General features: G+C 35.5%; 1 protein-coding gene and 1 pseudogene across 1 annotated transcript; both read right to left on the bottom strand.

Annotated features, from left to right (window-relative positions):
* Nucleotides 1-1818: 1818 nt before the first annotated feature.
* LOC138318302 (pinin-like) lies at nt 1819-17024 on the bottom strand. The gene is made up of 9 exons (XM_069260520.1): nt 16869-17024; nt 10620-10688; nt 10087-10146; nt 8054-8141; nt 7206-7303; nt 6992-7067; nt 6233-6388; nt 5846-5984; nt 1819-5185 (listed from the first exon to the last, which is right to left on the bottom strand). Exons 1-9 carry the CDS (start codon nt 16985-16987, stop codon nt 4515-4517), a joined length of 1476 nt encoding a protein of 491 aa, XP_069116621.1. The 5' UTR covers nt 16988-17024; the 3' UTR covers nt 1819-4514.
* LOC138318299 (piggyBac transposable element-derived protein 4-like) lies at nt 10695-14771 on the bottom strand (annotated as a pseudogene).
* Nucleotides 17025-17103: the final 79 nt, after the last annotated feature.

Here is a 17103-nt window from a genome sequence, read left to right as displayed (position 1 = left end):
GGATTTTGACAATTGATGTTTATTACCGCTTTATCTCAGAAAGTACTTAAGGGATCTGTGTCAAAATGCATGTGCAGGTTCTCCTTGGGGTCTAGCCGTGCATATCTCATTTTCGGACCGATTGGTGAACAAGATGGCTGACAGGCCGCCATCTTGGATTTTGATAGTTGAAGCTTGTTACCATTATTTCTCAGAAAGTACTGATGGGATCTGTCTCAAATTGCATGTCCATGTTCCCCTAGGGGTCTAGTTGTGCATATTGCATTTTGAGACTGAATGATGAACAAGATGGCTGACAGGACGCCATCTTGGATTTTGTTAGTTGAAGCTGGTTACCACTATTTCTCAAAAAGTACTGAAGGGATCTGTCTCCAATTTTTTTTTTGCAGGTTCCCCTTCTGGTCTAGTTGTGCATGTTGAATTTTAGGACCAATCGGTCAACAAGATGGCCAACAGGCCACCATCTTGGAATTTGATAATTGATATTTGTTACCGTTTTATATCTCAGATAGTTCTGAAAGGATCTTTCTCAAATTTCATATGTAGTAATATGTAGTAAAAGTTTTAAAAGCAGAGAAAAGATCCCTCTTTCGTTTGTCAGACATAGATCATTCATTGGTGGGCGCCAAGATCCCTCTGGGATCCTTTTGTCTTTGATCTATCTTATCCATTGTGTGTCCTAACTATCCTTAAAAATTGTACATTTTCAACTTCTCAAAAACTACCTGGTACTGAAAGTTTGCACAAGGCCTAAGGCCAATCAGAATAGTGAACTACAGTGTATGGTCCCTACCTCAGGGGGTTGTACATGTGGGAGGGGTCAAATTGACTTAACTTTCGATGTGGGTTTATTAGTTAACATCCTATTAACAGCCAGGGTCATGTAAGGACGTACAAAGTTTATTTGTGGAGGAAAGCAGGAGTACCCGGAGAAAAACCACTAAACCAGCGGTCAGTACCTGGCAACTGCGCGAACTTGCGACCCAGAGGTGGGGGGCTTGTGGTAATATGTCCAGACATCTTAACCTCTTGGCCACTGCGGCTCCTCGCTAAACATTCGAACATCTTTTCAATTCAGATGTGGTGAAATAAAATATTCTTCATAGATTAAAGACTAATAAGATCCTTTTCAAAATTAGTGAATTTTATAGACCTGGGGTCTCAGATTTTCCCCTGGAGAGTATAGGTAAAGATTTGTTTGAATGACTAAAAAAAAAAAAAAATCTTTGAACTCTCATGCCGACATGGTTGCATCAAATGCTCTTATTAGTAATAGATTTGAAGGATGTAAGGTCCTTTGCAAATAGTAATTAGCTGATTTGTAAATGTATCCACAGAAAGCCCTAGCTAAACAGAATACCTGATTCATCTTATAAAACCATGGTTGTCATTGGTCAAATTTATCAGGTTTGGATCCGATGTTGAATGGACAATTTCACAGCCATCTGAGAGTGAAGATCTGTGATCAATGAAAGAGTTTCATTAATCTTAATCCTTCTTAAGGAAGATTAACATCATTGAGAATGAAGATGAAAATGATTACAACCTGATGAAACTAATTTTCCACTTCAAGATGGCTGTGCAATATATATTCCTTCTGTAGTACTCGTAGTGAGCAATTCCATATATGCATATTGCAGCGTTATCTGCCCTTGTAGGTAGGTACAAACATTTTGTGAGTGAAAATTACGTCTTTTTACATAAATATCTGACAAAAACAGGTTGTAACAATCGATACATATCCACAAATGCAGAGAACTTTAATATGCAAATATAGAATTGCTCTTCTTAGCTAAAAACAAAGCACAACTGCAAAGATTTGTTGATTTTCAGGAATATTTATTTCTGTGATGGAACATTTCTATATAGATTGGTCACATTTAACACACTGACAAGCATTGTATAATTTCCTTTGTAAAAATGTTGTAGGAAACATCAATTTTCTAATTCTTAATCAGAAAATCTATAGTTGGCAAAGGAATGTTTAAAAAAAACTATTGAAATTCAATTATCTTAATCTTCCTTTCCTATATCGGTTTTCAACGTATCATAATTACATTTATGTACAATATCTCACACATATGATTTGAAGACAGTACTATACACCTATAAATTTTATTTACCAATATGAACATATTTTCCAGGATTAATGATTGATGATGTAAGCTACTTAAGATGACCATGAAATAAGTAAACACACTGTATGCTTTGGTTTTAAGTCATCTCCAATGGAAAACATCTATAGTTTAAAACAATCACTTTAATGTTGCCTTTTCATGTGATTCTTAAAGGCTTTACTATAGAATGAAGATACAAGAAGATATATGTAATAATTAAGATAATTACCAGTACTGATTATTGTTATATATGATTTAACAAGTTATCAATTGATGATGAACATAGACATTCACACTTACATTCTTATTGGGCTATTTTTCAAGATTTTAAAGATTATTCTCTCAAACAAATAAAGTACCAACTCAATCCCGCTCTTAATGCAGTCGAATGTTGATTACAATTTAAAGAAATATTATTTTTGGATGATCCAAACCTAGAGTGAAGATATCAAAGGACAATTGATTTTTCATGTTGAACACAAAAAATACCTTTACGACAGTTTGTGGGTGTAGAAGAATGAGACATTCAACATATACTTGACATTCAGTGGACTACACAGAGACATACATAATATAATGAGGTGATTTGGGATGGAAAACAATTACATCTAGAAGTGGAATGAGCATTATTATGTTATGCCTGGTAATATTTATTTGACAAATTAGCTTTGCCATGACCAATTTGCAGAAATAAAAGTACACAATCCTATTGTAGATTTTATGAACACAATTATTAGTAACGATGGCCCACATCGCACCATCAGTACTTATAAACTCACAGCATGGTACCTAATGACCAATCCAAAGTGAGAGAGCAAAAGATAAATTCTAATCCATGGAGGCAGCAAAAATTCCTATCAAATCATCCTGGAAATTTTGGGATAATAATTTAAGTTCAAGATAAAATCTAATAATAAAATTAAATTATGCCAGAGAAAAACTAAATAAAAAAGGCTAATCAGAAAAAATTATACAGCAAAACATGATTTTGTTTTATAATGATGGGCACACCAGTTCCAGGAACTGTATAAAATTGCCAAATTACAGTTGAATGTTTTATCACAACAAATGTTTGTTGTTTCCATCCTGTAACGTATAGCATGACTGATTTGTGCGAGGGTAAGACCTCTGGTGGTCAGATAGGACTATGTAACATCATCACGCCGACCATGTGTTTACAGATGACTGTTGGACATTAGTGTTAATCTGCTAATACTTACCTCTTCTTGGTTCAATCTAAAAAGAAATCTATTACAACAAACACTGTAAGCAGTATAATGTAAGTAGCTCTTGTATCTCTTTTATCCTTATTATAGAACTACGAGGGTACAAGTTCTATTGTAATACAAGGTTATCTACTCTTGTGCACTGGTTTTTGACTGCCATGCCATTCTTTTCTTGGGCCACGCTAGTGACACAACAGTAAATACCAGCCGACAAGAGAAGATAACTGCATTACAAATAGTCAGGAACAACAACAACTATATAAAAGTTATTTTGATAGTTAAATAATCTTTCGGAATTATGGCTATCTTTGCAAACATTTGAAAATGAAAGTTGATTAGTGATGACAAAAATGATAATTTGGTTACTAGTAATCAGTAAATTGGCTAATAATTTTTGAAGAAATTCATATAATATGTACATTTAAAACTGTTACATCGTAATTTTTGCTTCTTTCGTAGTAACTTTTACTTTTATGGAACTCAGTATAAATTGTATGTAAATATGAAATCAAATGGTCAAAACAAATATGGATCTAAATAAAAGTAAATTAAATTAAAAAAAGTTTCCAATTTAAAAACTTTTTGTATTGGGGATTTTCACCTTAATATATACTGTACACATAGTGTTTACCGTATTAAATACAATAGATTTCAAGCATTCAACACAACATCAAGTAAAAATACAAGTCCATATTCTACAAGCTATCCATTCCCTTCACTTGTTCATGTAGAATTTAAGAGAACTCCTTACCGATTTCAGTAACAATAGCATCGCATATCAGGTATTTAAAATAGGCCTTGATACATTATCCCCACGTACTTTATTAAGAATATGAAGAAACCCTCTATCCCTCTTTTTAAGAATTGGTAAAAAAAATGGAAAAAACATTCCTATCTATTAAAAACAGAGATTTGTCCATTCCCTGTTGATTGATGTGGATTGCTATAGATCGGATCAGCTATTTAGTATAGTCACATTCGGTATTTACATATTACAGAGTTATCTACTATTCTGGGTAGGTATTAATTGTTACGTCATTATTCAGTAAGCGACAGTCACAGTGAAAATGATGTTATTTTCGTTCATGAAATAATGACGTCACAATGGATACCTACCCAAAAAGTAAGACAATACTGTAATATGCAAAGATGAAATTCACCCCCTTCCCCATCATTCATCCACAGCGTCGTGTACTTCCCCTTCCTCCCCCTCATCCTCCTCATCCTCTGCCATCATCGCCTGATTTTGTTTTACACTCTTGGATAACTCCACCTGTGTATCCTCCGTGTCCATCTGGTCTGGTTTTCCAGTCATATCTGATGCCTCCACTGTCCGTTTATCTTTCACTTCCTCCTTATCATTACTGTTATTGTTTGTCGAATCGGTCCGGAGCTCTCCTTCCTCTTCCTCATCCTCTTCATCATTATAATTGATCTCGACTCTAGGTTCGGTGCGGTCTCTAGCCTTATCATCCCTCCTCGATGCCCCTGCCCTATCCCTCCTTCCCCCAGACCTATCCCCATCCTCTTTACTCCTCCTACGATGCTTACCTGCCCTACTGTGTCTGTCATCGTCGGCTACACTATCAGACTTCCTGCGTTTCCTAGGAGACTCCCCATCCCGACCCCCTCTTGAACCCCTCTGTTCTAACTGTCTATGTAAATCTAGCCGCTCCCCACTAGACTTCCTACGTCTGTTTTCCTTATCTGTATTTCTGTCCCCCTCCATGGCCCCTTCCTCATCCTCATCCCCCTCCATGTCAGCTTTTCCACTTTGCTGGTCCTTGGCCATCAAATCTTCAATCTCATCCTGTAGTTTCCTCCGTCGTTCTTCTATCATGCCTAAAAATTTCAACATCATTATTGACATTTACTTGGTAACTTCTTAACAAAAAGCTTGTCAATGACTTTCACTGCTTCACAGGAACACTAACATTAGCTTTTTAAATACGGTATGATTTCATTCTATTTGTTTCTATGTAATTCATCAAAATAAAATTAAAATTTTGCGAAAAGCTGCATCCATAGGTTGGAATTCTATAAACAAACTTTCTTTCACGTGCCATTTATTTTCGCGATCAAGGAAAATTCACTAAAGTTTATCGCAGCACAATTATATTCAAAGGTATCTACATTCAATTTTAAATCTGCAAAACTTAATCTTCACGAAAATGCTTTGAAACGGAAATCGCCAAGTTTAATAGCCGTGAAAGAAAGTTGGTTTACAGTATTGTTGTTCTTGAAAAGCCCAGACCAGAAGTTGGTTGGGCTTAACGTTCTATTAACAGCTATAAAGGTCATTAAATGATAGCCTTCTCTGTTTGCAATGTGTTGTATGTATGTGTGTGTGTGTAAATGTCTTTGTGTTTTGGTACACTTTTTGTAAGTTTGAACATCTCAACTTGAGGGCTGGTAATAATTTGGAAGAATGAGAACACTATTAATATTAAACGAAGAATGTACAGCAAAGTAAAGAAAAATTCATAAAGTTACCAATCATACCTTCTACATATTTCACAGTCTCCTTTCTTTTCCCCTCTAATACTGCGTCCATAGATTTTGGAAGGTAAAATATGTGTGGTTTGGCTTTGGTGATAATGAAATTTTCTAATTTGCGTGTCTCAATTTCCCAGGCATCATGCTGTCAAATAAGAATAACTTAAATCAAAAACTAAGAAAGTGAGTGAAATTGTGTATAAAATGTTAAATATATTAAGATAGTTTTTACTATTATTAAATCCAATTTCAGAAGTTCAATGTTTTACATCTTCCTAAAGCAAAGTAGTTTCTTGAAATTGGAACAGCATTACAGATAAAACTATCTACATCTATATCTAAATTATGAAACAAAGTCATGTGTTAACAAAAGTTTGACTGTAAAAAACCTACTGTTTCAATTAGTTCCATTTTATACTCCAAGCGACGAATTTTAGCCTGCTGCTGTTTTCTCTCCAGGAAAAGCTGATGTCGTTCTCTGAGAAGATCTTCCTTTTCTGAAATGGCTTTTTCTTCTAACTTTTGCTCAATCTGTTTTCTTTGCACTTCCTGTCAATATGAGAACCTTTTTAAACATTTAATCAAAATCTACTTTTTCTATTTTCATGTCTCATTCCTTTTAAATTAGACTCTGACATGTTCGTATGCTCCTATATCTCGAGACACATGATTACAAGGGAAATACAAAGTACAATATTCCATCTTTGCATATTACAGAGTTAGCTCCCTTGCGGGAAAGTACAAGCCTTACTCAATTTGCCCTCTTCGACTTCTAGAATATCACTTGATCTATAGTAGTTCTTCTGCCTCTGGAAGCTCTTCCATCCATGAAGTGGAAGATCTTCCGAGTAGACTTCTCTTCTTAGAAGAGCGCAAATCCAGTTGGACTATGGGTTTTCATAATGTGTTTATAAGCGTAAATTAACGTCTTTTTTTATTCAGAGAAAGTAATGTGAGATTAGCTCCTAAAATAATGATGTCACAAAAGACACCTACCATCAAGGGATATAACACTGTAATGTGCAAAGAGAAAATTACCACTGTAGCATTTCAAATTTTTCATCTCAAAAGTTATTGGTAATCTGAAGACACATGTACCCCTCCTGTATTCATGAAAGATCAAATTGAATTCAATCAGGTATCTTATCTAACCTTATCTTCAGTTTCCTTCGCTTCATCTTTGAATTTTCTCAGTGTCCCCAATAGTAAGCCAAACATTCTTCTATTTCTGAAAAAGGAAAAGATAAATAACATTAGTTAGGTCATATCACACAAACAATGACTTTAGTCTATGACTTTGGGTTACAATTTTACAATACACCCCCCCCCCCCCCTCTTTTTAAGACGTCCCTGATTATCCACCTACCTGGCAGTGCCCTTCCTGTCTGAACTCTGTTCCTCGATGCTGGACTGACGAGTCCTTGACTCTTTAGGGGTAGCAATGACGGAGGACTGGATAGTGGGCTGAAAAAAGACATCAAATTTTCCAGTATAATTCTAAATCAAATCTTCAAATATAGTATAAAGGTTTTTCTATGTATGTGTTATGTTATTTCATAATGACTTAATGACAGACAATATTAAACATTCATTTCACATCAAATAAAAATCTACACTTGTGTATAGAAGGATATAATTGAAAACTTAATCTATCCTAAAAAACATACTCTTACCAAAATTATATGTTAAAAGCAATAAATTGATCTGCATTTTAATTGTCTTTGTTTTCAACTTAAAAAATTGTATCTTCATTTACATTTGCATGGTGTATATGTTCATTACCAAAACAAATTGGCGATGAAGAATAAATTTCAACCGTTATTAAAATGTCATATTATAGGTTGATAAAACCGACTGGTATCCAAGTCTAAAGAATCCTTAAGAATATGTCTCATTATATATGAACCATATTTATACAAAATGTGTGTGGGTTGACTGAATGGTTAAAATGTCGGGACATTACAAACCCTTCACCTCAGTGTCATGAGTTGCAAGTTCAGAGAAAAACCACAGACTAACATTCAGCAGCTGGCAACTGCCTCACAAACTTATATTAGGACCCAGACATAGTATGTTGGAACATCTTAACTACTTTAATTTAGTCATCTCAGTGCTACAGGTGTTAGAATGAAGTGTAATGAAACATTTCACTCCAGAATCTCCAATACTACCAATGAATGGCATTAATTTACCCTTATATATATTTGTACCCACCTTGTTGGGTAGATCATCCTCGTCCCCACTATCCCGTCCTCTAGGTGGACGCCCTCCTCCTCGGCCCATCCTGTGCATAGGTCCAAGCCTAATGAAAATTAAAAGCAGAACATCTATAGTTTATCATTTTTTACAGGTAATTGTACACGTTAAATCAGATTGAAGTTTGCAGATGACTATGTAAAAAATTCTGATTATCCTGATAAAACTGTTAACATCTTAAGAAATATAACCACTTTTCAAGTACAATGTAGGTGTAGTATTAAATTGGTGTTCAAATTTTTAGTTCTAGATCTAGTAATAAAGCAAAGTAAAATAACATGATATCCCAGAGGGATCTTGATGCCCACCAAAGATTGATCTATGTGTGACAAATGTCAGATGGATCTCTTCTCTACTTTTCAAACTTCATGCAACTATCAAAATTCAAGATGACCACCTTTCGTAGGCCATCTTATATCGGTCACAAATTACACTATGACCAACTAGGGCCCTAGGGGAACCTACATCTGAAATTTGAGAATGACCCTTTCGTACTTTTTGAGAAATAGCCATAACAAACTTTAACTATCAGAATTCAAGATGACTGCCTGACAGCCATCTTTAAGACCGATCGGTATCAAAACACATTATGCACAACTAGGACCCTAGGGGAATCAACATTTGAAATTTGAGAATGATCCCTACAGTACTTTCTGAGAAATAGCGATAACAAACTTTAACTATCAAAATCCAAGATGGCTGCCTGACGGTCTTCTTGTTGACCGATCGATCCCAAAACGTAACAAGGACATAGTAATGGAGATATCAAAGCTGAAGTAAGTTTGATTGTGGAGACTAATGTGTATGAAAAAAACAAACAGGAAAAAGGAAGTTGAGCTAAAGAAAGATGGAGTATAATTCAAGTAGAGCGGGGCTACAATTGTTGAATCGGGTATACAGCCTTGACATTTATATTAGACTATATACACAAAGATGGGTGGAGTTTTGCAAAGTAACATTTACCATGATATTTTCAGCAATGTTTCCATGGTAACGGAAAAAGTGCAAAAAATGAAAACCTAAAAATAGCAAAAGTTACTACTAGACCATAAAAAGAATGTGTCTATGAAGTTTCGTGGAAATATCTCAGCTGGTTTTAGAGTTCTGCTCCGGAAATGAAACTGCTACAAAAATATGATATTTTCAGCAATGTTTCTATGGTTACAGAAAAAAGCACAAAAAGTGAAAACCTTAAAATAGCAAAAGGCACTACTAGACCATAAGACCAATGTGTCCATGAAGTTTCGGGGAAATATCTCTTCTGGTTTTAGAGTTATGCTCCGGAAACGAACCTGGTACAAAAATATGATATTTTCAGCAATGTTTCCACGGTTACGGAAAAAATCCAAAAAATGAAAACCTAAAAATAGCAAAAGGCACTACTAGACCATAAGACCAATGTGTGTATGAAGTTTCGTGGAAATATCTCTACTGGTTTTAGAGTTATGCTCCGGAAACCCTTCGTACGGTCGGACGGACGGACGGAACCCATTTGTATATCCCCCGCCAACTTCGTTGGGCGGGGAATAATTCGCACAACTAGGGCCCTATGGAAACCTAAGAACTTTGAGAATGATGAGAATGATACCTTAAGTACTTCCGATAACAAACTTTAACTATTGAAATCCATGATTGTGGCCATCTTGTTGACCAATTGGTCCAAAACGCAATTTCCAAACTAGCGCCCTTGGGGAACCTACATATAAAACTTGAGAATGACACTTTCTTACTTTTTGAGAAATAACAAACTTTAACTATCAGAATCCAAGATCCAGGCAGCCATCGTATCGTGTTGACCGATCGGTCCCAAACCGCAATATGTACAACTAGGGCCCTACGGGAAACTACATATAAAATATGAAAATGATCCCTTCAGTACTTCCTGAGAAATAACGATAACAATAGCTTTTAATATATTTACCAGTATAGCAAATGTAAGCAACGATTCCTCTGTGAATTGTCTTCAATTCTGATTCTCAAAAAATATTTACCTTGAGAATGCTCCTCCAACAATTCTTCTCTTGGCTTGGATTTCTTCATCAGGACCCCACCTGATGTGTTTGGAAAAATGAGTACAATGAACATATATATATATATATATATATAAATACCAACTCTTATGAACAATTTATAAAACACAATTATCAATACATGTGCTTGGCTGTCAGCGAGATAATATTGAATGATTGCAATTCTTCAAATGTGGAACAGCAAAAATGATCTTTATCCATATATCTGCTCTGAAGTATTTGTAAAATCATTAATTTTCAAAGGCCTTTCAGGGTTCTCACAAAGATTTTTAATAGATGATTGAAAATTAATAATAGGTGGTTGGGGGCCGTAGGTCCCGTTGAGGGCAATATTTATATCTGATAAAATAGCCGTTTTTTTATATCAAACAATAATGTGTGATTTTACAAATTCGATAAGTAAGAGATTTACAATCTTATTACTAGACAGTCTACTTTCTATCAAACATGGTTATCTTAGTGTTGGATGGAAAACTAAAACAATTATTACATACCTAGCCTGTAAAAGCAAACGCTCCCTACCCCTTCCATCAGGAACAGCTGTCACTCGCCTTGTTGAAGGCCTAAAAAATAAATAACAAAACATAATATGCCTATAATGAAATGATGACCTTGGTTAGAGTTTTCTTCAATAGTACAGAATTCGAACATGGTAGCCTTGGGAAACTAATATGTGAAATTTAAAGAAAAAATAACGATTTCCAAATATTAGGGTCATGTCTAGACTTTAAGCCAAGTAAGCTTGAAAGCATTTTTGCCCCCTCTCCTTTCCAATAAACCTGTCATAAGTACGGTACTAGCTATATATATATATAGTTCCAACTCTTATTCAATTTCATTTCAAAATAACACAGCTCAATCCATGTATCAACTCCGGGTCCCTAATGTCTACATAAATCTATCACGAAAACATAAGTGCATAGTCATTTTAATTACAAAAGAGTCAGTTTTAACCCTTGTCATGCTGTATTGTTTGCTATTCTACCGACGTCTAAGGCTGAATTGTTGAATTTTTTTTTTTTTAATTTATTTTTTTTGGGTCCAAAAATATTTTCAAATATGCTGTTTAACTTTTGGGAAACCTCCTGAGCAAATTCAAGGCAATTTTCTCACCTTACAGGAAGTACAAAAACAACAACATAACAACGATAAAACTTCAATCATGAATATTTTGTATTAATATTAATGTCATATTTTCAGCAAACAATCATATTTTAAAATTAAACTCATCCATATCTTTTATCAATTTATTTAATTTACATTCATTTTTTAATTAAAAAGAGAAAAAACTTAATATCATGGCAAATGTACACTTGTCATAATAAATTGATCAAGGGAGATAATCCGCTTCAAAGGATTTTTAACAAAGTGGAAGAGTTAATGTCTTGAAACATGTGCATTGTTTAAGAAAAAGTGAAAAAAAGTAACATGTTTATTGAATTAATTTCTAATTCAATGCATCAGACTGAATAGTTGTTTGGCATAAAATAACTCTCTTTAACTCAATATAGTCAATCACTTTACATGCAATATTCCACCAAAATTTAGACTGGTACATTTCCTGATTTCCTGGTCAACATCAATTATAATTACATCACAACTTATTCAATGAATCATGTTTTAAGTAATTGTCAAGTATATACATAGCCTGGCACAACATGTCATCATATAAACAATTTTGAATTTATCGATTCAAAGTCTACTCTTCTTGTCTAGGTTGGGTGGTAAGTCTTAGTCTTTTGTAAGCCAACACAAACTCTGCTTTAGTGCGATATAGTTCGAAACAAGGCTCAACACACAGTGGAACACAACACTGTTTACACTGGAAAGTGGTTTCCCTTCCAAGACGTCTTGGAGCAGGAATTCCCTGATGTTGTGCTCGATACAACTCCATCTCACCAGGCCCACAGACAACACATCTCCTCCTGGCTGCTGATTTGGTTCCCGTTGGTGGAAGGTGCCCTATGAAATGTCTCGCTGACAGGCGCTGAAGGTTGTCTCCCTTCTTCCTACCTCTAGACTCTGGTCCTGTCACATCAGCCTCCATGACAAGTTGGCGGACAACTTCTCTCCTGAAAATGTAAAATTAATAGATTATGGGAATGTAAATTTTCATGATTTCACACAAAACGCCTTTGATGTCAAAATTTTTATGCTCCCATTGAAAACTTTCTTTTTGTACATGATAAAAGTTCCTGATTTTTTTTGAAATTAATATTTAACAGTAAAATGCACCTTCAAAACCCATTTTTTTAATCTATTCTGTCTTAAGTTATTCTGTCTTAAGTTAATTAAGACAGATATGTTTTCTTTCCAATAATACATCCGCTTCCTCAGCTGACATTATGTGTTTTTACTTGTACTTCATTACCTGAATACCCTTTGAATAACTGGGTGCTGACTCAGTGCGGACTTTGTAGATTATGTAAGAATTCAGGACTGCAATGCCAAGGATATGAAAGAAGACCTTCTTCCACCATTTCAATGTCTGTCTGTCGAATCCATTGTAGGATACCATCTGGTCACACCTGTTAAAGCAATGTCCTTTATTTAGAGTGATGTTTTGATTTTAAACTTTTCAAAAAAAAAATGCTTTGAGATATGACATGCAAAATAAACTCATTTGCTGACATGCAAATCTCCTAGCATCAGTTAATAGGACTTTTTTTCATTGGTTTAATGCCCTATTAAAAGCCAAGGTCATGTAAGGACGTGCCAGGATTGTTGGTTGAGGAAAGTGAGAGTAACCGGAGAAAAACCACCAGCCAGTGGTCAGTACCTGGCATGTTAAACCAATGAAAAAAAACTAGCATCAGTGATGCAGTTTTTACAATGTAAACAAATCTTTTTCAACAGATTAAATTTCAATGGTTCTCATATTATTAATCTATCAATAGTGTTTTATCTGTAAGAATTCAATCTAGTCTGGCTATTTAACTTACCTGTCTACTGCTCCCATGTACTTGTTGTAGCTCAAGACACAGTCAGGCCGGACAATTCTGTTTCCATCATGGTCACGCTTTCCTGTATCAACCATTACACCTGTAATAATGAAATAGTAATCTGAATTTTCTGGGTTTTTTTTGGTTTTTTTTAATTAGAACTCAAAATTTAAAACTAAAATTAAAAATACTTACCCATGTAATTGCACAGGGTAAAAATATTGTAAGTTTTTAACATTTATAAAAAATGAGTCTAGTTCTCAGTTGTTATTACAGTGTACTGGTATATAAATTTCTTCTGTGAAATCAAATTTTAGAAATAACACATCCAGCAACATACTGTACTGTAGATTATACTTGAAATTATGTACATGTATACATGTATGTTGATACTCCATGCAACACAAACATACCTTCATGAATTGTAGTAAGAAAGGACACATCCTTCTTGTCAGCATACTTTAGGGCGACCAGAGTTGCATTATTGAACATGGATATCTCTCCTTTTGCCGGATGTGCCTCCTTCATTGCCTTTGGAACACCTCTCCTATTGCTCCTCAAAGTTCCACAAGCCAGTGTGGCGTTCATAAACAAATCATAGAATAGCTGAGGGCTACTGTAGTAGTTGTCAGTGTATAGGTGATGTCCCTTGTTCAAGTATGGCTCCATCAACCGCATCACTACATCAAAAGTCAAACCATTCCCACTACAGTCCAGCTGTACTCCCTCGCGACCAGTGTATAACTCAAGCTGACTACAGTATCCATTCGCAGAATCACACAGCATGTACATCTTGAGTCCATACTTAATTGGTTTATCAGGGCTATATACACGAAAGTTCAACTTCCCTCGCCACGGTATCATACCTTTATCAATAGCAATGTTCCTTCCAGGATTGTAACAGTTTTCAAAACTCTTCAAAATTTCTGTGTAGAGTCTACCTAACTTCTGTAAAGGGGAATAACCATCAAGGCCTCGCTGCACAGCAGTATTGTTGTCACATAGATGAAAAAAACTCATAACATTCATAAACCTATCTCTAGACATAATAGTCCCAAAAAATGGCGTACTGGTTACCTCGTTAGTGGTCCAATATTCCTGAATATCGGTCTGTCTGACAAGCCCCATAGCTATCACCATCCCCAAGAATGCCTTCATCTCACCAACTGTTGTAGGTACCCACTTCTTCAACCTGGAGTGTTGTGGCAGGGTCCTGTTCTCTAAGTAGTAGGCTGCATATCTGTTGGTCTCAAGTACCATCAAACCAATGACATCTTCGGTGAAAAACCTCTGAAAAATGTCCAGATGAGACAACGTCTCGCCTTTCTCCGGAGGATTTGTAACGCCAGTGTTTCCAATGAAAGTCCCTCCAGACGGGGGTAGACCGCCTTGCACCCAGCTGTCATCTTCAAACACGTTCGGGTGTTCCTCTACTACATCAAAATCATCACCGTCCCATCCCTCAAACTCAGCATCATCGCTGTCCTCATTAAGAAATATCTCCTCAAACAGATCGCGATTTTCCGGCAAAACATTTCGGAGCAAGAAATTCACGTCCGCCATAGCGAAATTCCGACACCGGACCCACGACCGTCTGGTCAATCTCAATTCTGGTTCGTTTTTATGACTACTCAGCCATTAAAACATCCCAAACAATAAATAATAAATAACAACATAACAATTCTATATAATCCAATCAATTAATTTGACTCTTTGCGAAAATAGAACGAATTTAGTGATTTTCGTCTTCGTCAAAACAGGTTACTCCAGTTTACACATGTTATGATGACGTAATGACAATAAGAGTAGATCAATTTGATACTGAAATAACATCAATTTTCGCCGTATTTATAAATAAATTTGACCATAAAATGCAACTAGCAATTTCAAGTGCGATATAAATATTACGTACGTGCAGAAGAATTTGCCGATTAAGATCGAATCGTCGTCTAAGTGCCGTTTTTTTACCGGAGTACCCAGGGATTTTCCTAGTTTTTTTTACAGGTTCCAGGGTCCATCGAATTGGGAAATTTTACGCGGCATAACATGAAATTGGGAAAAATGACTCAATAAAAAACCCACTATTTTATGATTTAACTGTTTATTTATTGTACATCTGAAATATTTCAAATTGACTGTAGTGTTCATTCAATCATTGTAGTCGACTTTTATTTCGTTTTTAGTATTCAACATATCATGACAATTTCATACCAAGAATGACATTACTCAGACTTTCAATTTTAGATTCAGATTGGGAATTTTTAGCTACAAATTGGGAATTTTAGCTAAATTTTCGGAGGGGAATGGGTCCTTTATTCGGCCCCAGATTCTACTGTAGAAAATCCCTGGTACCTGTTTCGATATTTGCAGACATGTGCGCGAAAGTGAGGTCACGACCGCACTGCACTTGTTCAGAATATCTAGGCTGAGTTTCCGGGCTGGTTTTCCAGGGCTAAAAATATCATGTAAAAGAGAAAATTCCTGCTAGCAGACAATTACGGCACGGTACTTGGTAACGCAAACGAGTTAGGTTTACATATTTTACACACATAAAGCTGACATATTTATTGAATGGTCAGTATCGAAATTAACTTTGAAATCAGTTTTATTTTAGAACTATTCATATTACAAAATACGAAGTGGCCGTACAGTACACAGACCGACACAGACCAACTAAAATCGGTATCCGCACGACACCGAAGAACCAACTTTAGTCGGTCACAGCATGACTAGGGTTAAAACCCCAACTAAAATTTAAAATTAAACAAAAATAAACAAGTAACAGTCAGGTCGGAGAGAAGTCATGATTTGGCTATAATAGCCAAATATGGCTATAATAGCCAAATATAGCTATTAACAGTGGCAAAACACATGGAATCTGCCGAAAAATGTATCTAAAGCAAAAAGCGAGTTTTACAGTAAATTGGAATATGATCCATGTTCTTAGTTATTACAGAAACAATGTTGAAACCAAAAACTCACCTGTGCAATTTTGTGTAAAATCCCTGGTTTTTATCGCCATGATAACAGAATGAACAAAGGGGAGTAACTCTAAGTGAAGGAGAACTCGGACCATACCCAAGTCGGCCCATTGACATTTTTGGCCGCCAGTCAAAAAGGGAAAAAAAAGTCGTATAAATCCCCTTCCGGTTGAAGCGACTCTGACTCGATTGGCACAAATATGGGAGAACATGTTATTGTGACCTTCAGATGGATTAGAAATTGGTTAATAAGCAAATGCAGACAACAATTGCAATTTCCTGCTAGAAAAACGATGATTTTACAGAAAAATGCATAGGTGAGTTTTTCATTTTAACCTTGTTATCGTGTCAACTTATATATTAGGACAAGGATAACGTACATAGCGCCAAAAACTCTCGCTTTTTGCAACATATACCTCTTCTGGAAGAATCAATGCGTTTTGCCACTGTTTATATAGATATATTTGGCTATTACAGCCGTATTTGGCTATAATAGCCAAATCAGGACTTCTCCCCGACCTGACAGTTAAACCAATCCAAACAGTGCATTTTTGCCTCCATCTGTAGTCTGTTAAATACTTATACTTCTATACTTAATATATACCACAAGGTCTCTTTATGGTTTTTGAATATCGATGCCTGTCATAATGTCCAAGTTGTCCTATTCCATTTTTCGTTCCATACTTACATACATGTAGCTTGATCCTTGTGCACCCCCCCCCCCCCTTTTTTTTCCTGTAAAAAATACACCCCAGTCACCAGTGTTCTCTATCCCGATTATAACAATGCTAATTTTGTCTAATATATAAAAATTGTAAACCTTTGTTCTGTTGGATCTCTTCCTGTAAGCTTCTTTATATTATCGTCGACATCTTTTAAGCTTTCCTTCGCTTTCTCTAACTCGTCTTGCAACGCCGATACTCCACGCACGTCAGCCATTTTTGCAATAGGTAAAATTGAAACAAAGCCGAGGTCGATAATATCCGGAATTTAATATTTCCTATATTACATTTAGCCCTTCATTGCTTGTAATTTAGTTCATATAAATCTAATGC

Source organism: Argopecten irradians, chromosome 3 (genome assembly GCF_041381155.1).
Source record: "Argopecten irradians isolate NY chromosome 3, Ai_NY, whole genome shotgun sequence".
Taxonomy (NCBI): Eukaryota; Metazoa; Mollusca; class Bivalvia; order Pectinida; family Pectinidae; genus Argopecten; species Argopecten irradians.
This window is presented reverse-complemented; position numbering and strand designations above follow the sequence as displayed.

What these genes read in the sequence shown, in the direction of transcription:
- LOC138318302 (XM_069260520.1), bottom strand. Translation starts at nt 16,987, where the DNA reads ATGGCTGACGTGCGTGGAGTATCGGCGTTGCAAGACGAGTTAGAGAAA. An exon ending in GTTGGAGGAGCATTCTCAAG is followed by an intron (nt 8,142 to 10,086) that starts GTAAATATTTTT and finishes AATTTTCATTAG; the next exon opens with GCTTGGACCTATGCACAGGA. An exon ending in GACTGTGAAATATGTAGAAG is followed by an intron (nt 5,186 to 5,845) that starts GTATGATTGGTA and finishes TGAAATTTTTAG; the next exon opens with GCATGATAGAAGAACGACGG.